Source organism: Idiotropiscis lumnitzeri, chromosome 6 (assembly GCF_059441095.1).
Source record: "Idiotropiscis lumnitzeri isolate Australia: NSW breed Sydney's pygmy pipehorse chromosome 6, RoL_Ilum_1.0, whole genome shotgun sequence".
Taxonomy (NCBI): domain Eukaryota; kingdom Metazoa; phylum Chordata; class Actinopteri; order Syngnathiformes; family Syngnathidae; genus Idiotropiscis; species Idiotropiscis lumnitzeri.
This window is the reverse complement of record NC_142396.1, coordinates 18923602-18945874: the sequence shown is the minus strand read 5'-3', so window position 1 is coordinate 18945874 and position 22273 is coordinate 18923602. Positions and strand designations below refer to the sequence as shown.

At 39.8% G+C, this 22273-nt stretch overlaps 1 protein-coding gene across 1 annotated transcript in view; it reads right to left on the bottom strand.

Annotated features, from left to right (window-relative positions):
- spon1b (spondin 1b) overlaps window positions 1–11220 on the bottom strand; it is a 78079-nt gene extending 66859 nt beyond the window's left edge. Inside the window, exons 1-2 of the mRNA XM_088298728.1 lie at window positions 10828–11220; window positions 7913–8019 (exon numbers count right to left, since the gene is read on the bottom strand). Of these exons, the coding sequence (XP_088154854.1) occupies window positions 7913–8019; window positions 10828–11047 (327 nt within the window). The 5' untranslated portion in view covers window positions 11048–11220. The remainder of the gene's footprint in view (window positions 1–7912; window positions 8020–10827) is intronic.
- Between the last annotated feature and the right edge of the window lie 11053 nt (window positions 11221–22273).

Genomic DNA, 22273 nt, shown 5'->3' with positions numbered 1-22273 from the left:
TTCAAAATCCTGCAATCAAGTTCTTAGAACTGTCTGGTTTTGTCATACCTAATCAGGAAATCACATTCCCTGCCTTACTTTGAATAAGCAACTACCTTGTAAAAAAAAAAAAAGTTGGGCGTACAGTAGTGCAAAGTGTTCCAAATCATCAAACTGCATGCCGCAGAAGCAAAGTCATTGATTGTTCTCCAAATTAGCTTGCCATACTATTTTATCCCGAAACTTGTAGGCAGATACGAATGTGTGACAGACTGAAAAAAAAGATGCAGATTGAGAAAGAAACGGGGGAGGTGTGGGAGACTGGCAAAGGAGCGTTTGTTTTCACTGCAGAGGCTGGCATGTCTGTGTGTGTCCACGGTTTGTCTATCTCGATCTCGCTCAGTCTCTCGCTCTCTGTTGAGACGGTAAACACAGAGGCTTCAGAGTGCCTGCACAAGCAAACTCAGACCTTGTTCAAACACCAGCGCAAACACACACATACACACATCACACACAAAGAAGCAAAGCTGGAGGCAAAACAAGGCTTGAACGCACACTCGATCCCTGGAGAAAACAGATAAGAATGATAGGGTGTGTGCTTGCGTTGTTAACTGAACGTGTAAACAATGCATCTTCATAATCAAATCAAAATCAGGCACAGGGTCGCAATTGAATGAAAAAAATGAATTCTTGAAATGAAATTTTACACAGTAAAAGCTCAGGCAGAGACGCGGACAGATTCAAATGTCATGTCGACGCTTAAGGATGAGCAGACGTTTAAAAGTGACAAAGTCTTGATGAAGACCTCGGGGCACTGGCATTTTGCCTTGAGCTCTCCATCAATCAAAGCTCTGCATTTAGTGGAAAATTCCAGGTGGAAATCACGACTTCACAATTACTGCATGGTGGCGCCACAAGGAATGTTATGCTTCAACCAACCAAAGTAAGGCCGTAACAACTTCAAGCAGCTGCTTCCAAAAAAAAAAAGAAAGTAATCAAATCAACCAAATTGAAAAATGTCCATCCCTAAGCCACATCCTTGAAATGTAGGAACCAATTACAGCACAGTACAGAACAGGCTGACAGATATTGTCATATTTGTGTGCACTTTTCCAATTTTTATAAAATTTTTCAGTGTGACAGAAATTGAAGGGAATTCAAATTACCAAAAACTAACCGGGTAAAACTAACAACAAATGCACGCTCTTTCATTTCAATCTCCGATGACACACCTTTGGTCTGCTCCCAAGTATGCAATAAAATATAAAATAAATAAATAATACTTCTACTACTATGACTACTACTACTAATAATAAAAATAATAATAATAATAATAATAATAATGATGATAATAATAATAATAATAATAATAATAATAATAATAATAATAATGGTTATTATTATTGTTATATTATTTTTTATATTATTATTGTTATTATTCTTATTAATAATAATAATACAAGACTTTTGCACCACTTCAGCTAGGGTGGTGGGCACGATGTCTTGCACAAGCGCACCTCGAGAGTTGGCAGAAAACAGACTAGCATCTCTCCAACAACTCGTTGCCATTTTTTCATGTTTTGTCCACAGCGCAACTCCAAAGCCCAAATACTTACAGACTGGTGTGTGGAACTCCCCTCTCTTTCGCATCTTCCTTCTTTTTTTTCTTTAATGGGAGTCAGCACACACCTGCCAGCATTTAAAATGCCTCCGATTAACCCCAAATAAACTTCAGATGTTCTTCTACGCTCTTCCTGTCTTTCTTTCTTTGTTTTTACTTAAGAGCAGAAGCCTTTTGTGGTCACATGGACTGGTATTTGGAATTGCAATGCCCTCCACCTTGACTAAGGCCCAAGTGCCTGGTGAAGAAGAACAGCCCCAAAGCATGATGCTGTGTCAGTTATTCTCTCAGTTGTTGAAGCTAAAAACTTTTTCCCCCCTTCAGTTCAGTTGTACAGGTTATAAGTCACATCAATGGGGGAAAATCTATTGAAATGGTTTATCTTGGTCTCCTTTTTAATACCCTGCCATTTTGAACAGGGGTTTGTATATTTTTCATATGTGTGCTGTAAATATCTTCTTGAAAATTGAGTATGAGGAAAGAGTCGTAAAATGTGTTGATGATTAATGATACTACACTAGCCGGCAAACCAATATAATGGAAAAGTCATTTCACACCAATCATCCTCTAATAAATATTTAATACTCCGATCAGTGCAGAGCAGGGTAATATTTATGTCAGCATTATGCATCTGACCAATGCATGTTAAATTACGAACAGTGAAAACAACAGCGTTGTTCACTGGAAGGTAATAAATAAGCATAAACACATCCTTGTGACGTCTTGATTATATAAAAAGAACGAGAGGTGCATGGCTGAGCTTTCAAAACATTATTGTGTGTTTGGTGTTTGGGCACTTAGCAAGAAAATAATTACTTTCAGATCACATTTGGGTGTGATTATCGTTCTTATTATCTTATGATCTTTCCAACCCTGCTCACAGCCAACACAGCCTTGTCCTCAAAGCCCTCTAAGTTTTGTTTAGCTTTTGTAATTGCCTTGATCCGAAACCGTTGCCTTGGATGAGGCACTTCATAACGATTAGGTTTGTTTATCCCCTGCTAAACTAGAACCCTCGATAATTTGTGTTTGGGATTCTATCAAGTCTGCTCATCTCTCCCCTTCTCCAAACATGCTCCGTTTGTCTCCCTGAGCAATAACATGTTGCTGCCCTAGATAAATATGACCCATGTCCCACCTAAATGTAAGGATGTCTGGGAAAAACACACAGGCAGTTCACACATCTCCTTGTGAACATTTATTGCTTACATAGGCACAACATTTCTCAGTTGCAAACAAAGACTGTTAACTCCGATTAAGAGAACGCCGTCAACCCCAGCAGTCAAACTCATTGCCCCCAGACGTCATCAGCTCCGTTTCTTTCACAACTTTTAAATCTCAACTCCAAACCTGTTTTATTCTCTTATATATCTTGAATTCCGCTGCCTGATATTTTAATTTTTGTCTGTAAATTTCGTCTGTTTTATTAATTTACAGAGGCCTTGAGGTCCTCCAAAGGGGCTCATGAACAGAAATTTATTATCTAGATAATTGTAATAAATTATTGACAAGTGACTTTCAGTCATGATGTCTAGTGAAATAAAAGAAATATCCAACAAACATTATACACCATGACTGTCTTAGTCTCCTTTTTCAATACAGTGTGTCTAACTCAATTATTTTAACGATCAGCTGATTTAAAAAAAAAAGTGAAGCTCATATAGCCAAACTGTCACTATCAACCTAAAGCTCATTGGATTATCTTTTTGATACGTCTAAGACTTATAAAAGACAGATTAGTAGATTCATAAAATAATTTTTTTAAAAATCCATGACTATGTGTATCAATTCAATAAACCGTTCATTGTGACATGGATATTTATTGTTTGATACAACATATTAACATTTTTAAAAATCATGACCCAAACGCTTGAATTGTTTTATTATTAATAAAACTGAACTTAAGAGAAGAACAAAAAAAAAACTTTATATTAATTTTATTATCAACAGTGATTTCACAAGGTATAAAACCGGTAAATAAAAATATGCAATCATAAACCCACATAGTTTTAGAACATTCCCACTGGAGTCTCACGTGGTACTTGGAGGCGGGAGGCACCATGTTGGCAACTCCTGCTTTAAACACTTGTCAGCAATGCAGCTGCCACTTATCTCCAGAAAATATAATCCGTTTCTAATGTAGACAAAAGTATGAATCGCAACTGTCTCTTGCTCAATAGAACAAGCCTGATGCATTCTCCAATATGCATTCAACAAATTACAAAGCCAGTATGACAACTTTTATTTTGCTCAAGCTCATCCCACGGTTTGTCTATTCTCGTCCCCCCCTGAGTCTGAGGTGTTTGCTATGCACATCCACGCAGACAGTGGTAAGATGGAGACAATAGACCTGACATATTTAGAAATGATTCAAAACGTGGGCAACACAGTGACGTGGAGGTTTAGTCGTGCTGCCTTGTAATTCTGGGTCAAATGAACCCGTCAACCCACAACACCGGTTCATACACCGGTTGCCGTACTTCAACTCCCATTTTCACTTTCAAATCCAGGTGCTAAAAGGTACAATCTCTAATATTGTACCTTGACAGCTTGTGTTCAAAACAGGCTGTGCCTATAAAATATGAGAGACATAACCACTTCTGTTCACTCGCTGGTTTGTCATCAAAGCGTCCTTGCTGAATTTTATTATAAGTGTAACATTAAGATTTGAGGATAGACAGCTATAAATAACAAAAAGAACACACATGCCTACATTACCTTACCGTCACTGTAGCTTTGTTTTTCAACAGATCCGTTTTGCATAAAAAATAAAAAAATAATAACAATAATAAATTAATGAATAAAAATGGATGGCTTTTTTTGGTATGCAAGAAGAGGTTTCAATTCTATTTGCTATTTGTTGAGCCCTGAGTCTGAAAAAATACGGTGTGCATAGAAACCAAATCTGGAAAATAAAGAGATTGTTTACAAACAAATCAACTGATTTGGAATATCTGTACAGTCCAAATCATATCACATTCTGGACCGATACTGATACTGACTGATACAAAACTATTGGAAAAGGTATTGAGTGAAATGAATACCTTCCTTAAAGGTTTAGCCTTTCCATCATCAGCCCGTAAAACGTTGCCCCAGAACTGTTGAGGCTTGTCTTTTTTGGCAAATTCCAGCCCAACCATCCTGTTCTTCGTGCTGATGTGCAGTTTGCCTCTTTTAAGGGCTGTACTTTTGTTCATGAAGTCTTCTGAGAACAGTAGGCTTGCATATCTCAACTCCTGCCCTCTGGAGGGTTTTACTGATGTTATTAACAGTTGTTACGAGGATCTGCTTCTTTCGTTTTCCTGATCTACCTGGATAATAAATGTTCTTTAGTTCAGCAGTGGTTTCTTCTTCTTCAGTACACTCTGAATAGACAAAATGTATTGGCAACAATTTTACTTGTACAATAGCTGTGATTGATTTTCTATCTCTCAGCTTCCCAATTGTTTGTTTTGCAAACATAGAGGGAGCTCAGATTTTAATGCTGGTTAAACCTCTGACTAGTAAAAATGTAATCCTCAAAGACAAATCTGACTCTCATAGACATTCAGCCTTTTTTTATTGCTTGAATCATGAATGTAGTGGGACACACCTATGCAACAAAACAACTGTCAGCAACATGTACGGATATATATTTTCTTTGATTAAAAACGGGCTGCGTCAAACAAAAGGTGCTATACTGGATGTTAAAATGAAAAAATGGCTACATTTACATTGATGCATTTATTTCGTCAGGTTAAATGCCTGATCGGAATAAAATTGCTTCATGTGCACACCCCATTGGGAATATTTTGACCCGATCAAGCCCATTCGGATCAAGACTTTATTCCAAACGAGAGGGATGCTTTATGTTGATTGATAATCCGATTAGTGCGCATGATAATGCTAAAGTTTAAAGTAGAAATGGAGGAAGCAATGTTTTGTTGACAGGCAAGTCGCTACAGTTTTTTCTACTATTTTTGGTATATTTTGTCAATCTGCACATGTCAAAATAATTTGAATCGAAAGTGATGCATAAACACGCAAGTCCAAATCGGATCAATATTTTTAGTGTCCATGAAAACAGTGCATCTAATCATAATTTTAAACATAGTCAGTGATCCCCTGTCTCGTATTCATCTACTAATGTCAAATTCAAAGGTTTTTGTTGGGATGTACGGGTACCACTTTTTTCAGACCAGGACTTACATTTGATAAACAGCAGATGTTGAAAACCAATACTGTAAGGGGCTAATGTTTTCATTTTCATTTTACTTTTTAATATTGGCTCCAAATATCCTCCTCAACTACCAATAATTGATCTCAGTATCAGCCCTGAAAAATCATATCGGTCTATCTCTACTTGATAATGTCATTATGTCTTGGAAATGTGTTTTGATTTTAACTAAATGTTTTTCAAAAACACCACATCTTCTTGAACATGTTCTTACAAAAATATAAAAATTTTTAGAGGAACAACTTGTGACTACATCAGACGACTCGCAAATCGGGCTGAATGATTTTAGGAAGAGATAGAATTGGGATTTTTCTGACAGATCTGTCACAGAAGCTATTGTCTGAAATTCATATTCAGGTATTAGTTGAAACCCAACTCAGGCTCAGAAAGTATTAAATGTATTGTTCTCTCTGATTCTTTTCACTCAAATTTAGCAGTTTCATGTATACATGTCTGTGTTTATGGAAATGAAGTAAATTTAACAACTAAAAAACATATAATATTGTTGCAAAGTTATATTCATTAATAAAAAAAAAAAAATTTGTAGACCTGTTATTGCATAGCTCTCAAAACCCAGTACGCTGTGGTGCAAAATAGTCCTATTTAATAAATGCAAATAACATTACTGATGTTATAAATATTTAATATACTTTTGAAAAGGGGAGATTGGGGGAACAGGGAGGACGCTTATGAAAACATTAGACACGCGCACACCTACACACACACACCCCCACGCACCCCCACACACCCACACACACACAAGCCATTGTAGTCCGTTTTAAAATTATGATTATCATATCTGATGAAACTGAAACTAACTAATCAACACAATGAAGTGAACGGAAAAGTCAAGCATACAAGTTGTCCAATACTAGCAGCGATTTTATCAATCGTAAATTTGTAATTCTCTGATGAAAAACAATGAATAAAAAATATTGGCTAATCACCAAGATAAAAAGATTTTTTCCTTAATAATGCCAATTAAAGGGGAAGACAACCTCAAAATAATTTTTGCAATATGTTCGATGCGCCTCCATTAGTCTAAACACAGCATTTGGATTAATATTGCATTTGTGGAATATGAGTTAAGCAGCAAAATCCACCCGTTTTTGGGAAGCCATTTTGTCACTTCTATCAACTGAAAATGACATCACAATTGCTCAGAACTCAGGTAATGACCAATCACGGCTCAGCTGATTTCTGAGGCTGACCATGATTGGACATTAGCTGAGCAACTGTGATGCCACCGCCTGAGATGGACAAAAAAGGGGAGAATGTTACTGCTTAACTCATATTACACAGACCTAATATTATTCAGAAAGCCACTTCTCAACTGGGAACCTGCATGGAACATATTCTTGTAAAGAACATTTTGGGGTTGACTTTCCCTTTAAGAACATTTGATGAATTCTCCATAGACTTCAACTTTAAACTTGTTTACATAAACGCATCAGCGAATGAGGTCCAATGTCCGTGTCATACCTGCACTGGCCAGCAATAATCAAGTCTGGTATATTGGATCATAATTCAAAAAAGAAATAGCACACATTAATAATCCCCACTACATATCCCACTACAAACGACAAAAGGAACAATACAGAGATGGCGCAACAGAGAATAGAGGCTTTCGTTTCCAATTTGCTAGCTCCATAAAAGAAACCCTTTGCTCTATTTGTTTGGAGTCTTGTTATGGCCAGAATGTGAAAACACAACCACGGATGTGTGTTCCTGTTTACACTTCACAGGAGGTAATTGAGGAAGACTGTCATTCTGCTCAGCGGCTCTCAACTTCTCAGCGGGAGTTGTGTTTCTACTTAGTCAAAAACCTCCCATCTCTGGGCGTCGCCACTGAAAATTCTCTTTGTCATAACCCCCCTTCTTCTTCAAATAGAACTAATATCTGTTATTCATCTGGAAGAACGCCATGTCGGCCTCACACAGTCGAACAGCACTAAATACTCAATATTTAAATTTATTCCTAAAATGTGACTCACAGAAGAGATATGTTCTAACTTTCAGCCACACTTCCAGTTATGCAAGTTCAACCAATTGAAATTTCCAATTGAAATCGCATAGATTCCTTTTCTATATCTCACCTGGAACTGGCCGGTGTAGTCATCATCTGTTGTGCCCTCTCTGCCCTCCTTCAGAGCAATGAGGGTAAAACCTCTGAAATATGCAGGGCTGGTTGCCAAGAGGATCACTGTAGGGAGGACGAAGAGTGTGTATTAACACCTTGGACACACTGAGCAGTAAAGAGGCTTTACTCCATTGACACATCAGGGTCACGCTGCAGTGATGCCGGATCACCCTGAATGATGCTGGCGGCAAACCAGCATTCCTGTCAGCATCAGCATGATGTGGAAGAATGAACACTGTAAATGGGGACTTAGCATCTCACTGTGGAAGTAAGGACACCTTGTAAAACCGAGAGAAATGGGAGATGAGTAAGCAAATAAATTCAGTTCAGAATTCAGTTTTTTTAGCCAGCTCACTATTTTGACTAAAGAAATTGATTAGGCAAACAACAATCACGAGGCATCTTTAGCTGGCTTCAATGTATCTAGTATCTTGTTTGAGACCTCATTTCACCCAAATTAAAAAATAGGAATGATTCTGAACATGACCAATTCAATTAAAATTTACTGCAGTTCTACCACTTGATGCTGAAATATTGTTCTCTCAAATCATCTATCCATTATCTGTACCGCTTCTCCTCACAAGGGTCACGCTGGCGCCAGAGCTTATCCCAGCTATCTTCGGCAGTAGGCGAGGTACACCCTGAACTGGTTGCCAGCCAATCGCAGGGTACTTGAAGACCAACAACTACCCACGCACACACTCATACCTAGGGGCAATTTAGAGTGTCCAATCGACCTGCCACGCGTTTTTGGAATGTGGGGGGAAACAGGAGTACCCAGAGAAAGCCCATGCAGGCCGGAGCCGGAATTGAACCCACGACCTCTGCACTGTGAGGCCATTGTGCTAACCAGTCGTCCACCGTGCCGCTCTCTCAAACTTCTAATTTGAAGCTAGAGAAACAAGTTAAAGACTGGACCAGTTTGGTTCAGTTCCGCTTTGTGCTAACTGCAAGGCACAGGATCTAGGGGGTGCTCGATCCCTATAAAAAATCTGTGGAGCCCCAGTTAAAGCGTTTTATTTGATATTGCAAAATATATTAAGAATTTTTTTCTTAGCTCCCCCTATGTATCGGTCAAGGCCCCCGTTAACCATGGGAGAGAAAAAAAAATCTTGGAGCGGTGACGTCTAACTACTCAGTGTTAAAGACATCTTGAAGCAGGATGTTTTGAAGATTCAATCCACCGAGTCAGCATAATTGGAGCCAGATATTTAACTGATCTTCTGTTGTGTGTGTGTGTGTGTCTACGTGTGTCCAGTCACAGGAAGAGGTGAGGAAGTGAATATAGGTCAGCAGCACTAAGAAGACAACTTTCCATACAAGAGCCTGGTGGATTTGAATGAGTCTCTTCGAAAAATTTGGCATCACTTATGATACTGTATACGATAATACCACATTCCATCGAAGGGGGTTTCGTTCCAAAAGACCCCCGCAATAAGTGAAATGCGTCATATAGAGAAGCGTATTTAAATGGACCATACGCATATTTTTATTGCATTCGTGGCACTTTTTAAAAGATCTTAAAATACACTTTTAAATGAATGCAAACACATTTACACACAAACATACATGCCGTGTATTGAGCGAGCAAGGACAATCAATGCATGGCAAATGTTGTGCGTGTACAGACCCCGAAATGTGTTTAAAGTAATCTTATCTAAAATAAACAGGAGGTAGAATAAGATTGTTATGAACTGTACAAAAACAATCCGCGAAATAGAGGGCCTGCGAACCTGTTACCCGCGATGGAGGTGGTCTAACTGTATGTTTAACTTACATGAGAATGTGAGAGCAGTCATTTTAACTAATGGATTGATAAAATAAACAACATAATTTGCTGTTTAATAGTGTGAATGGCGGCAGTGCTGAGGTTGTGCGATCGATTCCGGCTCCAGCCTTCCTGTGTGGAGTTTGCATGCTCTGCCCATGCCAGTGTGGGTTTCCTCCGGGTACTCGGGTTTCCTCCCACATTCCAAAAAACATGCATTGTAGGTTGATTGAGCACTTTAAATTGCCCCTAGGTGTGAGTGAGAGCACGTATGGTTATTCGTTTTTGTGTGCCCTGCGATTGGCTGGCAACCAGTTCAGGGTGTAACCCGCCTATGGACCAAAGATAACTGGAATAGGCTCCAGCATCAGACAACGGATAATGGGTGGATGGATCGTGTAAATGGGTTTTTTCATGCAATTTTATTTTTTGCCAAATGTACGCAATGACTACTAATTTGATGAAACATATCTTTACAGCTTCTGACTGTGCACAAAGTAAGAAAGGCATTTTTACCTTAGTATGTGAGAGTTCACAGATACATCTGAATTAATATTATTCTTATTTAATCAACAAGTTTACATTCATTTTCTTTACAGCTTGTTCACATTAGGGTTGCAGATGAGCTGGTGCCTATGTCCCAGCTGACTCTAAGCAAGAGGAAGGGTACACCCTGGACTGGACGCCAGCCAATCCAGAAGCAGGCATAGACAAATAATCATTTACACTCATATTCACACCTAAGGGCAAATTAGAGTTTTCAATTTTTTGGACCGTGAGAGGAAGACCTGAAGAAAATCCAAGCAAGCAGGAAGAGAACGTGCAAACTTCAGAAGCAGCCGTGTTTACCACAACTCTGCCAAGCGCACACCCCCCAAATTGATCTTGATGCAGGTATAGATATAATATGGCAATCTGTTTATCATTTATAAAAATTTTAAAAAAAAATCCAAATGAAAACATCGCCATGCATTAAATTGTCCGAGAACGAGCATTGATTTCTTCTATGGTTACCAAAAAAAAAAATGAAACTTCTCTCAGTTCCTTTTACTTCTTTGAACTTGATGGTGACTTCTAGCGCGAGTAAACGCGCACCCTTTTACCTCTATAGGTGCTTCCAGGCTGGTAGGCTTCCGGGTCGCCTTCCATTCTGAGGCGGAACTCATGGTGCCCATCACGGCGGGTCCCCTGCGTCTGAGCCCGTAGGATTCGCCCGCAGTAGCCGTCCGCTCGACCTCCCGCGGGTTCCTCCACGAAAGCGATCGCGTTGCACACAAAACTCGACAGCACATAATACTGCAAAAGCAACAGCAACATTGCCATCTCGATGCCTGCAGCCCGGAGGGGACTACACAGTGGTCGTTGTTGATCAAGTCAAAGAAATAGTCGTGAAGCTCCTTTTTGGGCAGAAACTTTCACGCAGCACCACAGAGGCGCGTCAATCAGCAGTGAACGTGACGAGGATGGGATGGCTCCATGTGGACTGGGAGCGCGCTTCGGTGAGGAGGAGAAAGAGAGAGAGAGAGAGAGAGAGAGAGAGAGAGAGCGAGAGAGAGACAGAGAGAGAGAGAGGAGGGCGAGAGAGAGGAGAGCGAGAGAGAGTAGAGGAGAGCTGCTGCTGATCCCGGATCAGGGAAGAGGTGTTTGGAGGAGGGGGCGCCAATAACTGGCAATAAGGGAGTGCTCTCCCGGTCCCCCTTGCACCGGGCGAGTCTCCGCCCTCCCAACACTCAGGCAATACTTTTGCAGCTGTTCTCAGACACTTCTTGTGAACTCTGAGTGCCCTTGTGTCCAAAATTCTACCCGTGGGCCATTTGCTGTCCGCTGAACGTTTATGTTATTGTACCGCCACGTCACATATTGTAATCATGAATTAAACCTACTCTCAACAAAATGTGACGAGCAAAGAAGTCTAAATGTTCATGGAGAGCACAATATTTTGGGAAATTTAAAATAAAAATGTTACAAAAGTCTATGATGCTACAAGACTTGCTGCACTTTGGGTTTTAAAATTAAAAAAGAAAATTTCACATTGTGATATTATTATTTAAAATTTGAATTTAAATGTAAGAGATTGCACTGAACAATTTAGTTTTTTAAATCATTTAAATGAAATCCTAAAAATATCACACATCATATTGAGAGTATTTATATAGACATTTTTATATTAAAATCAAACAAAAACACTTCTAATATATATATATATATATATATATACATATATATATATATATATATATATATATATATATATATAGATAGATAGATAGATAGATAGATATATTATCGTAATTTTTTTTTTTTTTTTTTTTTTTAATAAACTCCAAATTTATGGTAGGGCATCATATATTCATACCAGCAGGTGGTGCAAGAGTATATTCATGCCTTAACAGACGCAAAGCAGCTATTTTGTACTACACGTGTGCCTCATCATAGCGTAAAGTTTTATAACATAGAAAAATACTGAACTTTGAGGAGTTTATGGAAATGCAGGATGTCACCTCTTATCTTTGCTGTGAAGCTTAGGAGGAGCTTCTGCAAGTTTAGTTGAAGGATCCAGTTTCACCGTTTTGTTCCTTTCTGACAGTAGCCAAATTTTCCCTTTAGAGGAAAAAAAAAATGGACACTTGAGTTTTGTACGCATGTGATGGAGTGTGTCTAAACCTGCACAGGTTTAAGTAATTGAAAAAAGTTCTGGGCTCAAGCTGGAGACTGTTAAAATAAACATTTCTCACGTGCTTCGCTCTGTGTGATGAAGCCCATCTGGAAGAACTTTTGCTCAATAAATGGACGCATGATGGAGGTCTGCTAGAGAGACAGAGGCGCAGATTCAACAATTCAGTCACCTTTTGGTCAAAGCTGAAGTTAGAATCAGGTACAACTTTTGAAATCCACAGTTTTATTTCAAGTCATCCGTGATGATGGTATATGATTCCGTTCATATTGGAGTTTGATTAGATAAAGCGGTTAACTTCACTAAACTTGTAGGACAGTTAAGAATGTAAATATATAACTTCAAATATTTCAACTGATAATAGTTGAACTCAAGTAGGTGAGATGGTGGACAATGAAGATGATGATTATGTTGGTGAGAAGGCTCTGACTGCTGGTGCGTTTGTCATTGCAAAGTTGATATGAGATAGCAGTGTTCCATCATTAAAAATATCTGTCTATCGCTGAATTTGTCTTTACCAATTCTATTTTCAACTGGAGTAAAAGAAGCCAGTCTATTAAATCACATTAATCAGATCTCAAAAGTCAAACTAAAAATTAACTCTGTGGATTGGATTTGATAGTTTGAGCATGGGGGTAATTTGGGTTTCTAATGAGTGCAATATAATTATCGCACAACTTTGTACAAATGTCTTTCCCTGCATGCATTTTTCCATTTCGAATTACTGATGAAACAATGCCAATTTGCATATGTTATCTTACAGCTTAATGCTATCCATAAAATTTGGCAGCTCTGATAGTGGTTCATAGTGGTAAGATAAAAATCATTAACAGCAGTTCCGCCGTCTCTCAAAACGCACGATCATGAGGGTGGCTCATTGAGCGACCATTTTTTAGAACCATTAAGCGAATGATACTTTTAGTCATGCTCCAACTCCCCCCCACTCATCGTAGAGGAACACGATGTGAGGCGCGCGCTCCTGGCGGTTAACCCCAGAAAAGCTACTGGACCCGACGGCATACCAGGCAAGGTCCTCAGAGCATGTGCCCACCAACTGTCACATGTTTTCTGCAGGATCTTCAACCGCTCCCTGGCTCAAGCAGTCATCCCCTCCTGCTTGAAAACTTCCACCATTATTCCTGTCCCCAAAAAGTCACCCGCCGTCGACCTGAATGACTACCGTCCTGTTGCTCTCACACCAGTCATCATGAAGTGCTTCGAGAGGCTGGTTCTCCAGCACATCAGGGACTGCCTTCCTCCCACTCTGGACCCCTACCAGTTTGCATACCGGGCTAACAGATCCACTGAGGACGCCATCGACACTGCTCTGCATGTTGTGCTGGGCCACCTGGAACGACAGCAGAGCTATGCAAGGATGCTCTTTGTGGACTACAGCTCGGCATTCAACACGATCATCCCAGACATCCTCGTCGCCAAACTGGACATTCTCGGCCTCCCTGCCCTCACACGCATCTGGATTAAGGACTTTCTGACCAACAGACCCCAGACTGTGTTGCTCGGCTCCTACACGTCCTCCACCCGCATGCTGAGCACCGGTTCCCCTCAAGGATGCGTGCTGAGCCCTCTCCTGTACGCCCTCTACACCTACGACTGCAGCCCGGCCCACGGCAACAACACCATCGATCTCGGAAGGTGACGAGACAGCCTACAGAGAGGAGGTAAAGAGACTGACAGCTTGGTGCAAGGACAACAGACTGCACCTTAACACTGCAAAAACAAAGGAGATTGTCGTCGACTTCAGGACGAACAAGACGGTGCCGCCCCCCGCGTGTGTGTAGAGAGGGTCCACACGTTCAAGTTCCTGGGAGTACAGATCTCCGACGACCTTTCTTGGACTCACAACACCACAGCAGTGGTAAAGAAGGTCCGCCAGCGTCTGCACTTTCTGAGAGTCCTCAGGAAATTCAACCTGGACAGGAAGCTGCTGCTAGCCTTCTACCACTCGTCCATCGAGAGCCTGCTGACGTACTGTGTCTCCACCTGGTACAGCGGCTGCACTGAGGCGGACAGAGTGAGGCTCCAGAGGACAGTCAAAACAGCGCAAAGGATTATTGGCTGCCCTCTCCCCTCACTGTCGGACATCTACACCGCCCGGTGCCTCAGAAGGGCTCTCAACATCGTCAAAGACAATACCCACCCAAACTCACACCTGTTCGACCTGATGCCCTCTGGCAGGCGCTACAGATGCATCAAATCGAGGACCAATAGACTGAGAAACAGTTTCTTTCCGAGAGCCATCTCCATTCTGAACTCTCACACACACACGAAAACACCCTTACCTTGCAGAACAGCATTGTGATGTGTTTTTATATACACTATTCAGTACTAAATTCCATTGCACTCTCTTATTTACTTATCTAATTTATATATTTGTCTGTATTATTGTTGTATTGCACTGGAGAGGGGAGCCCTCTAATCTCGTTGCACACTTGAGTACAATGACAATAAAGGGATTTCTAATTCTAATTCTAATTCTACTTTGCCACATTTAAACCTAGTTTGTAGAAAACGGTTCAACTCTTAATGTGCTTTTTACCTTCTTAACATGATTTTTTTTGTAACATACTTACATCATGTAACATGTGATCTCTGTGGTTTTGTACAGGTATGATCCTGGTTGTCTGATATTGTTCACTGTGGTCCAAAGAATAATTGGGGAGTTTGTGCGAATGCTCAGACACATAGAAAATTAGGTGGAACTTTGCCCCTCAGTGTCATATGTGCAGAGGTACCATGGGTGTGTCCTATCATATTGATCACATTTGAAAGCGTGTGTGCACTGGTTGTAAGGAGCGGGGGGAGGGGGGGGGGTAAATTCCAATCTAAATTTTATATACGCCATCTCACACAGCTGAAATAGACTCAAGTTATCAATGTACTGTAACTACATACAAGATCCAAGGGACTGAGCGTGTCGTTACACCTGCCAATTTATCTTTACTACAGTTGACTTTGTTGTTACAAAGACTCAACCTGCACATGATGATCCAGGAAAGGGCAAGGCACAGCAGTTTTATTTATAGAACACATTTCAGACACAGGGCAACATAATGTGCTTCAAACAAACCAAAAGCACACCACCTAAAAGCATTTACAAACAAACAGCTAAAGACAATTAAAGACAATGCAGAAAAAACAAAAGCATCTTACGAAGAACATACATTGATCACAGTCAAACACATTTCCAAACAAAAGATTCAGAGGCATTTAAAAGCTAAGTAAAGAAATTTAAAAAGTAGCGTTCCGAAATTACTGACAATGAAATTGATGTTAATGCTGAAAAGACTTTAATCAATTTTATGGAGAAAAAACAAAGTTTTTAGCATGGATTTAAAAGCATTTACACTTGGGCTGAATTCACGTCTGTTGTCTCCCAAATTTCCAAACACAGCCAGTACTGGCGCACCGTCTCCCCAGTCAAAGTATACCTAGTGCCGAGCGGCATTTTAGGTGCACTCTGAATGGCTGAAAGGCAAAATTGAGCCACACTCTCTGTTTCCGAATGGTTGCAGTGAACCAGTACTCGCACAGGGATTATAAAGTAAGTGAACGATTCAGCCTTCCGTCCCTGCCATCGCAAATGCACGAGGTAGAGCTTTCCCAACTGCAAGAGCTCATATAGGTTCTCTATGTTAACAGTGTGACAAACAAATGTTTGTCATATACAGAAATTCATCCATCCATCATGATCTGAACCGCTTCACCTCACTGGGGCTGCTGGGGTGCTGTAGCCTATCCCAGCTGTCTTCAGGCAGTCGGCGGGGTACACCCTGGATTGGTTGCCAGCCAATCGCAGGGCATATAGAAATTCACAAAGTGGTATTTCTCGAAAACTCTCCATTTTCACTTTATTCAGTCAAAGTTGATCAAATTCATAGATCTTCTAAATTACAACACATCAGTCATTCTATTTTAAGCGTTCAACAAAATATTCACAATTAATTTACCACAATATCTCATCATAAGAGTGTCCAGAAATGAAGTGAATGCGGAGATTTCACCACTATTAGTCAAACTACTAGAAAACATTTTGTTGGTCTGTATATGGAGTGAAACTCTGCAAGATGAGAAAAAGTCTGCAAAACACGAGCGATATGACAACATCCAAAGATTTATGTTGCGATATAAATGTACAGTCAGGTTGCAGTAAATAGAAAGAGGGTCTTATAAATACTGCAAAACATCTGTCTTCCCAATGGTTATACGTACAAGGTGTACTTGCACTACGTTCTTTACCTTTGTTGATACATTTGACTTGACATTTCATTTCTACTATCGTTGCTATGAAATATCTTTTCCATTGCTGGTATTTACAATTTTTTTCCTCACCTTTGTCATCTGCTGCTTCTAATGTAAGCATAAACAATTTTAGCATCACATTCGCTAAATGAAGACCTAGTCTAACAAAGAATTGCTGGCGCAAAAAATGGAATCCATAATTTTCAACTAGATCTTGCAAGAAATACCAAACAAGTTGTTCTATCATTATTGATGAGAAAGGGGGGTGGGATTCAATAACAGTTTCTTCTTTCGACTCACGTTCAGGCATTATTGGAAACATTTCTTTATTAACAGTTTTGTGTTAGTAGAATGCAAAATAAAATGCGTAATTGCTTATCTTTTTGTGTTGCATTGCAAAGTGCCATTACCTGAAATAAATAGAAGTGGGGAAAAGGCCTTGAGGAAATCGCCTGTATCCAATACTGATAATACAGTGGTGGTTGGTTAGTTGAAACAAAATGTGTTAAGTGCATGTTGTTGTTGGGGGATGACAAGGAAAGAAAGGTAGAGAATACAATATGATCAAAGCAGAAAACGGTTATCTCATGGCCCATTGAGTAAATCAATCATTTGTGTCACTGGGAGGTTTTACAGCATCACTCAGGAGTGAACTGATGCATGATCATGCATAGTCATTGAGTGCACACTGGTTGGGAAGGTGCACAGAAAAGGCCGCCCGCGCTAAGGCACTCACAATAAAGGACCAATGAAATTTAGATACAAGTAGTCAATTAATTTGCATGATTAAAAAAAGCAGTACTCATTGGTTTAGATCCGTGTAATAGGTTCTCTATTGTTCCGCTTCCAATTGTACACTAGTGTATAGCAGATCGTAGCAGAGATATTACTTTGTACTGTTTGCCAAAGGTGGGCGACATTTTAGCACGATGGCCTCACAGTAGAAAAATTCCGGCCTTCCTGGAGTTTGCATGTTCTCCCCGTGCTTGCGTGGGTTTTCTCCGGGTTTTCTCCCACATTCCCAAAACATGCGTGGTCGGTCAATTGGATGCTTTGAATTGTCCCTAGGTGTGAGTGTCAGCGAGGATGGTTGTTCGTCTTTGTGTGCCCTGCGATTGACTGGCAACCAGTCCAGGGTGTACCCCGCCTACGGCCCGGTAGATAGCTGGGATAGGCTCCAGCACGCCCGCGACCCTTGTGAGGAGAAGCGGCTCAGATAATGAATGGATGGATGTTTGCCAAAGACATAGTTACCCTTTCAATTGGCCAATGAGAAATAAAGTCTCTCAATAAAGGCAGTTTATTTTCTTCTACATAATCAATCCCCAAACTTGAGTGCTGATTTGCAGGTCATGTAAAAAAAAAAAAAAAAATCTGTGCATCAATACAAAGCTTGGTCAGAAGTAAAGATTCATTCGTGCCAAACTGACTGATAAAAGAGCACAATTTCATGTGGCCCTGATCCTCACCACAAAAAGTTCACTGTCAGTCAAATTTAACAAGCCCTGCGGTGTGGGCCAGTATTGGTAGTACTCCTGAGAGTTTGATGAGAACTAGACTAAAAATAAAGACATCCCGATTTGATGAGGAGGAAGAACACTTGAATGACAGTATAAAGTTGAAAATGACAAGAGTGTGGTAGAAGTCAAAAGTTTAATTTGTTGTTGTTGCCAGCTGCTTTAAAGACAACAAAGAGCCCTATCTTGTAATTGGCTGGTGACTGGTCCAGAGCCTCTCTCTCAAAGTCTGCTGGAATAGGCTTCAGTTCACCCGCAACTCTAATGAGGACAAGGCGTATCGAAAATGGATGGGTGGAAGTGGCTAAATGAACATGAAGTACAAAGAAATAAATAAACACCCAGCTGGCCAGACTAATGAGAATATAGGGTTCGTTTTCAAGGCAGCCTTGAAATAGTTTTCGCCAAGTGTTTACTTTGGAGGACATGAATTGAGTTGCAGGAGGAGAATGTTTTCTGTTCCGCCACAGAATTGTCTGCTCTTCACCTAATTATTTTGTCTTAGAATTTTGCTCTATGTCAAAACCCTCTTCTTTTTGGTCTTGGATATCAAAGGCCCCATTTTCACACATTTGCCTTTAATATTAAAAATAATAAGCCTTGGTTGTAAAAGTAAGTCTTTGCTCACGCATATGGAAGGAATTGTAATATATAAAGACTTACGAACAATTAACCTCAGGAAAAGCCTCTCAGAACGTATTGAGTTTGTGAATCTTGGTGATTTGTTAAAGAAAACAGGCAAGGCATGACAGAAGCTGCGCGCAAGCTGCTCATTTCCTCATTCTCTTTTATGTCAGCCATGGAGAGGCGAATCATATTGTGATGTTTTTAGAGATTCAAGTGGGATTAAGTAGAGATGTCCAAATACATCTTGGGGCCAATTGAGCCCGTTATTTTATTTTGACATTATTAGCGACATATTTACAATGACTTTGAATGGACGAAGTGTGATGAAGACATGGTGGGAGGGGAGGGGTCGTGGCTATACCGCTGATTATTAAGAGGCTTTTTTTAACGGATTTCTTTTGTATTGATTTATCTAAAACAAATTGATAAAATTGAAAATGCAATCCCATATAATTTTCCTGATGAAAAAAGATCCCTTGAAACAGCAGTCCAGCAGATGAGGAAAAAACAGTATGTACCATATTTGTTTGAATTTGCTCAACAGTTTCAGGGCTGCAAGAAATTAGTCCTGTTCTGACAATGACCATTTCTCCTATTAGCAGAATAAATGAATACCACCAAGGTTTTGAGCTTCACAACCAAAGAAAAAATCTTTGTAAAGCTTGGTAACAGAAAAGCTTAACTTGGAATCACAAGTGCATAACTCTTGACCATGCCTATCCTCCTCTATTCCTGAAAAGGAATTGAAAATACGCTGCAATCCGCAAGATTTTGAAATACAACCAGATTCAGCTTCAAACCCTCTCGCCTGCTAAGCTGAAGGTGAAGTACGTTGATGGAGCAAAAACTTATGACATTGCCATGGAAACGATTGAATACATGTCTAGAAAGCGCTTTTCCATCACAAATCACATCACAACAACAAATCACCAGAGCAGCTGAAACAACTATCGTGGAGCAGAGTGACCAGAGGAGCCCGCACTACAGTTAACCCAGGACGAGTCCTGCGATCCAAGGAGAAGCTGAGAGCCTTCAAGAGACCAGCTGCTGGGCCTCGTGGCGTCTCGAAATAACAATCAGTACTGTGTATTCTAATAGAAATGAAAGCTTAAAGACTTTTTGGGTGTAAAATACAACGTGATTTATGGTTCGGTTTGGTGTGATCTCTCGTAGCATGGCCCTCAGCTAACAAAGGTCTTCTTCATTGCAATGATGAGGGTGTCACCTCGAGAGGCACAGAAGGGTCCGTTTCATAGAACCGAATCTTGGAGGTTACTACATAGAGAAACTATTACGATACAATATTGATGTTTTTTAGCTTTTCAGTTGTCAGGTTAATATTTTTTTTCAGAGTTCGATGTTGATGTTGAGGTGCTAAGAACCTAAGTGTAGTATTCCTAATGTTTGGAAATCTATGATAGATATTTAGAACTCATTTCAATTAATATCGATGGTGGCAAACAAGATAAAGCACCTTCCAAATGAGGAGCACGAAAAGATGAACAAATTGCGTTTCAAACAAGTTTTTTGCTCTTCACATCACTAAGGACGGAGGCAGGTGGCGGCGATGCTGATATCTGGGTTGCTGAATTACAAGCTTCTGACAGAATGTAAGGATCAAGAAGGCAGATATTTCATGTCAATTGGGAAGGTTGCAGGTAATCTCACATTTTTATTTAACGTGTATGCTCCTCCTGGGAGTGATTGGTCTTTTTATAGACATAGCTTGGAATTAATAACAACCAAAAGTCAAGGGACCTTCATATGTGCTGGTGAATTTAACATTGCTTTAAATGAGACACTTGAGTCCTCGAACGACAGAAGAGGCTTTAAGAAGATCAGAAAAAAGATCCTGGATTTTATGAAAGAGATAGGAGAAGTAGATGCATGGAGAGAATGTAATCCAACAAAAAATGGGAATATAACATTTACTCTCATCAACATGTCTACACTCAATTGGACAATATCGTTCTGTTTAAAAAGGACCTGAAGTTGGTGAAAAGGACTTGTACAATTTTTGATCATAATCCATTCATTGTTAAGGTCTGCTTTGCAAGTAATTAAAGGTCTACTCGTTGGAGAATGAATAATAACATTATGAATTATCCAGATTATATGTAAATTCATGGGTGCCATTAAATAATTTCTTAAATGTAATGATAATAATGAGATTTCCTCAGGAATCTTGTAAGACTCACGTAAAGCAGTTATGAGAGCCAAAATGACAAGTATATCTGCTCACCACAAGGAAACGAATCGACACAAACGCGCATGTCTTGAAGAAAAATCAAATAAAACTTCAACAAGGACATTTTAGGAATTTTGAAAGTGAAATAAAGTCTGAATTACAAAAGCTGAAGAAGGAAACAGATGATACTAACACATTGGAAGTACAGAAAAAATATATGTTTATAAAACAGCAATAACATGAGGCAGGAGGGAGATCTTTGAAATTGCTTTCCTATAAACTAAGGAAACAGCAAGCGGAGAGAACAATATACAGAATTATAAATCCCTTAAATAACAAAGTGGAGATGGAAAAGCAGAAAATTAAATAATGTTTTGAAAACTAGGAAAACAATTCGAACTCTCTTTTACGACATGGACCTGAATAATAGGCACAAGACGCTGTGCCATCTTTCTATAGGATTGGGTTCACCTGTCTTGTTTTTTGAACAATGATGACTGCAGATTTACTTTTACAATTTATTGACATGATTGTTGTTATCAGATTACACCATTGGTTACCAGGAGCTGTTCTACACTTGCATTTTTGGCTTTTATTTTTGAGAATTCGATTTTCATCCTTTCTTTTCCTTTATCTATATGGTTTTATTTTTATTTGGGGAGTCGCACCATGCAGTGCATTATAGCTGTGGCAAGACATTTGGGGGTTCTGTGCTTGTTTTAAAAGGGAGGGAATTCTGCTCAATGGTGAATAATGTACTTCCTGCCATAGGAATGCTCACTTTTCCAAGTTTCTCTGTTGCAGGATACTGGTGTAGTCCTAGATGGCGGTTGAGGATGCCTTACCTTCGCCTCTTGGAACATGAAAAGGTTGACTCATCCAGTCAAGAGGGCTCAAGAACTAGCTCATTTGAAATCCCTGTCATCCGACATTATATTTCTCCAAGAGACCAATTTCAAGAATAATTCCATTAAAGTCGGATTATTATTTAATTTGTAAGGGTGTCCCGCTCAGACAGAGAGGGTCGCTTCCTCAGTGCTACAGGGGGAAATTATTCTGTTGGCATAACTTTTGTCAATATTTATGCTCCTAACTGAACAGACATCTGTGGGTTTGACTTGTCCCTGCTTCAACATTCACTATTCCAAATTTCCAACTAATCATTAAAATAATTCAGACTTTCTCATCTCTATTCAGAGCAAATTATCCCCCTCTTGTGGCCGAATTGCAGATGAACATGCACTTCTGTAGCTCTGGCAGGATCAATACCTTTAAAATAAATT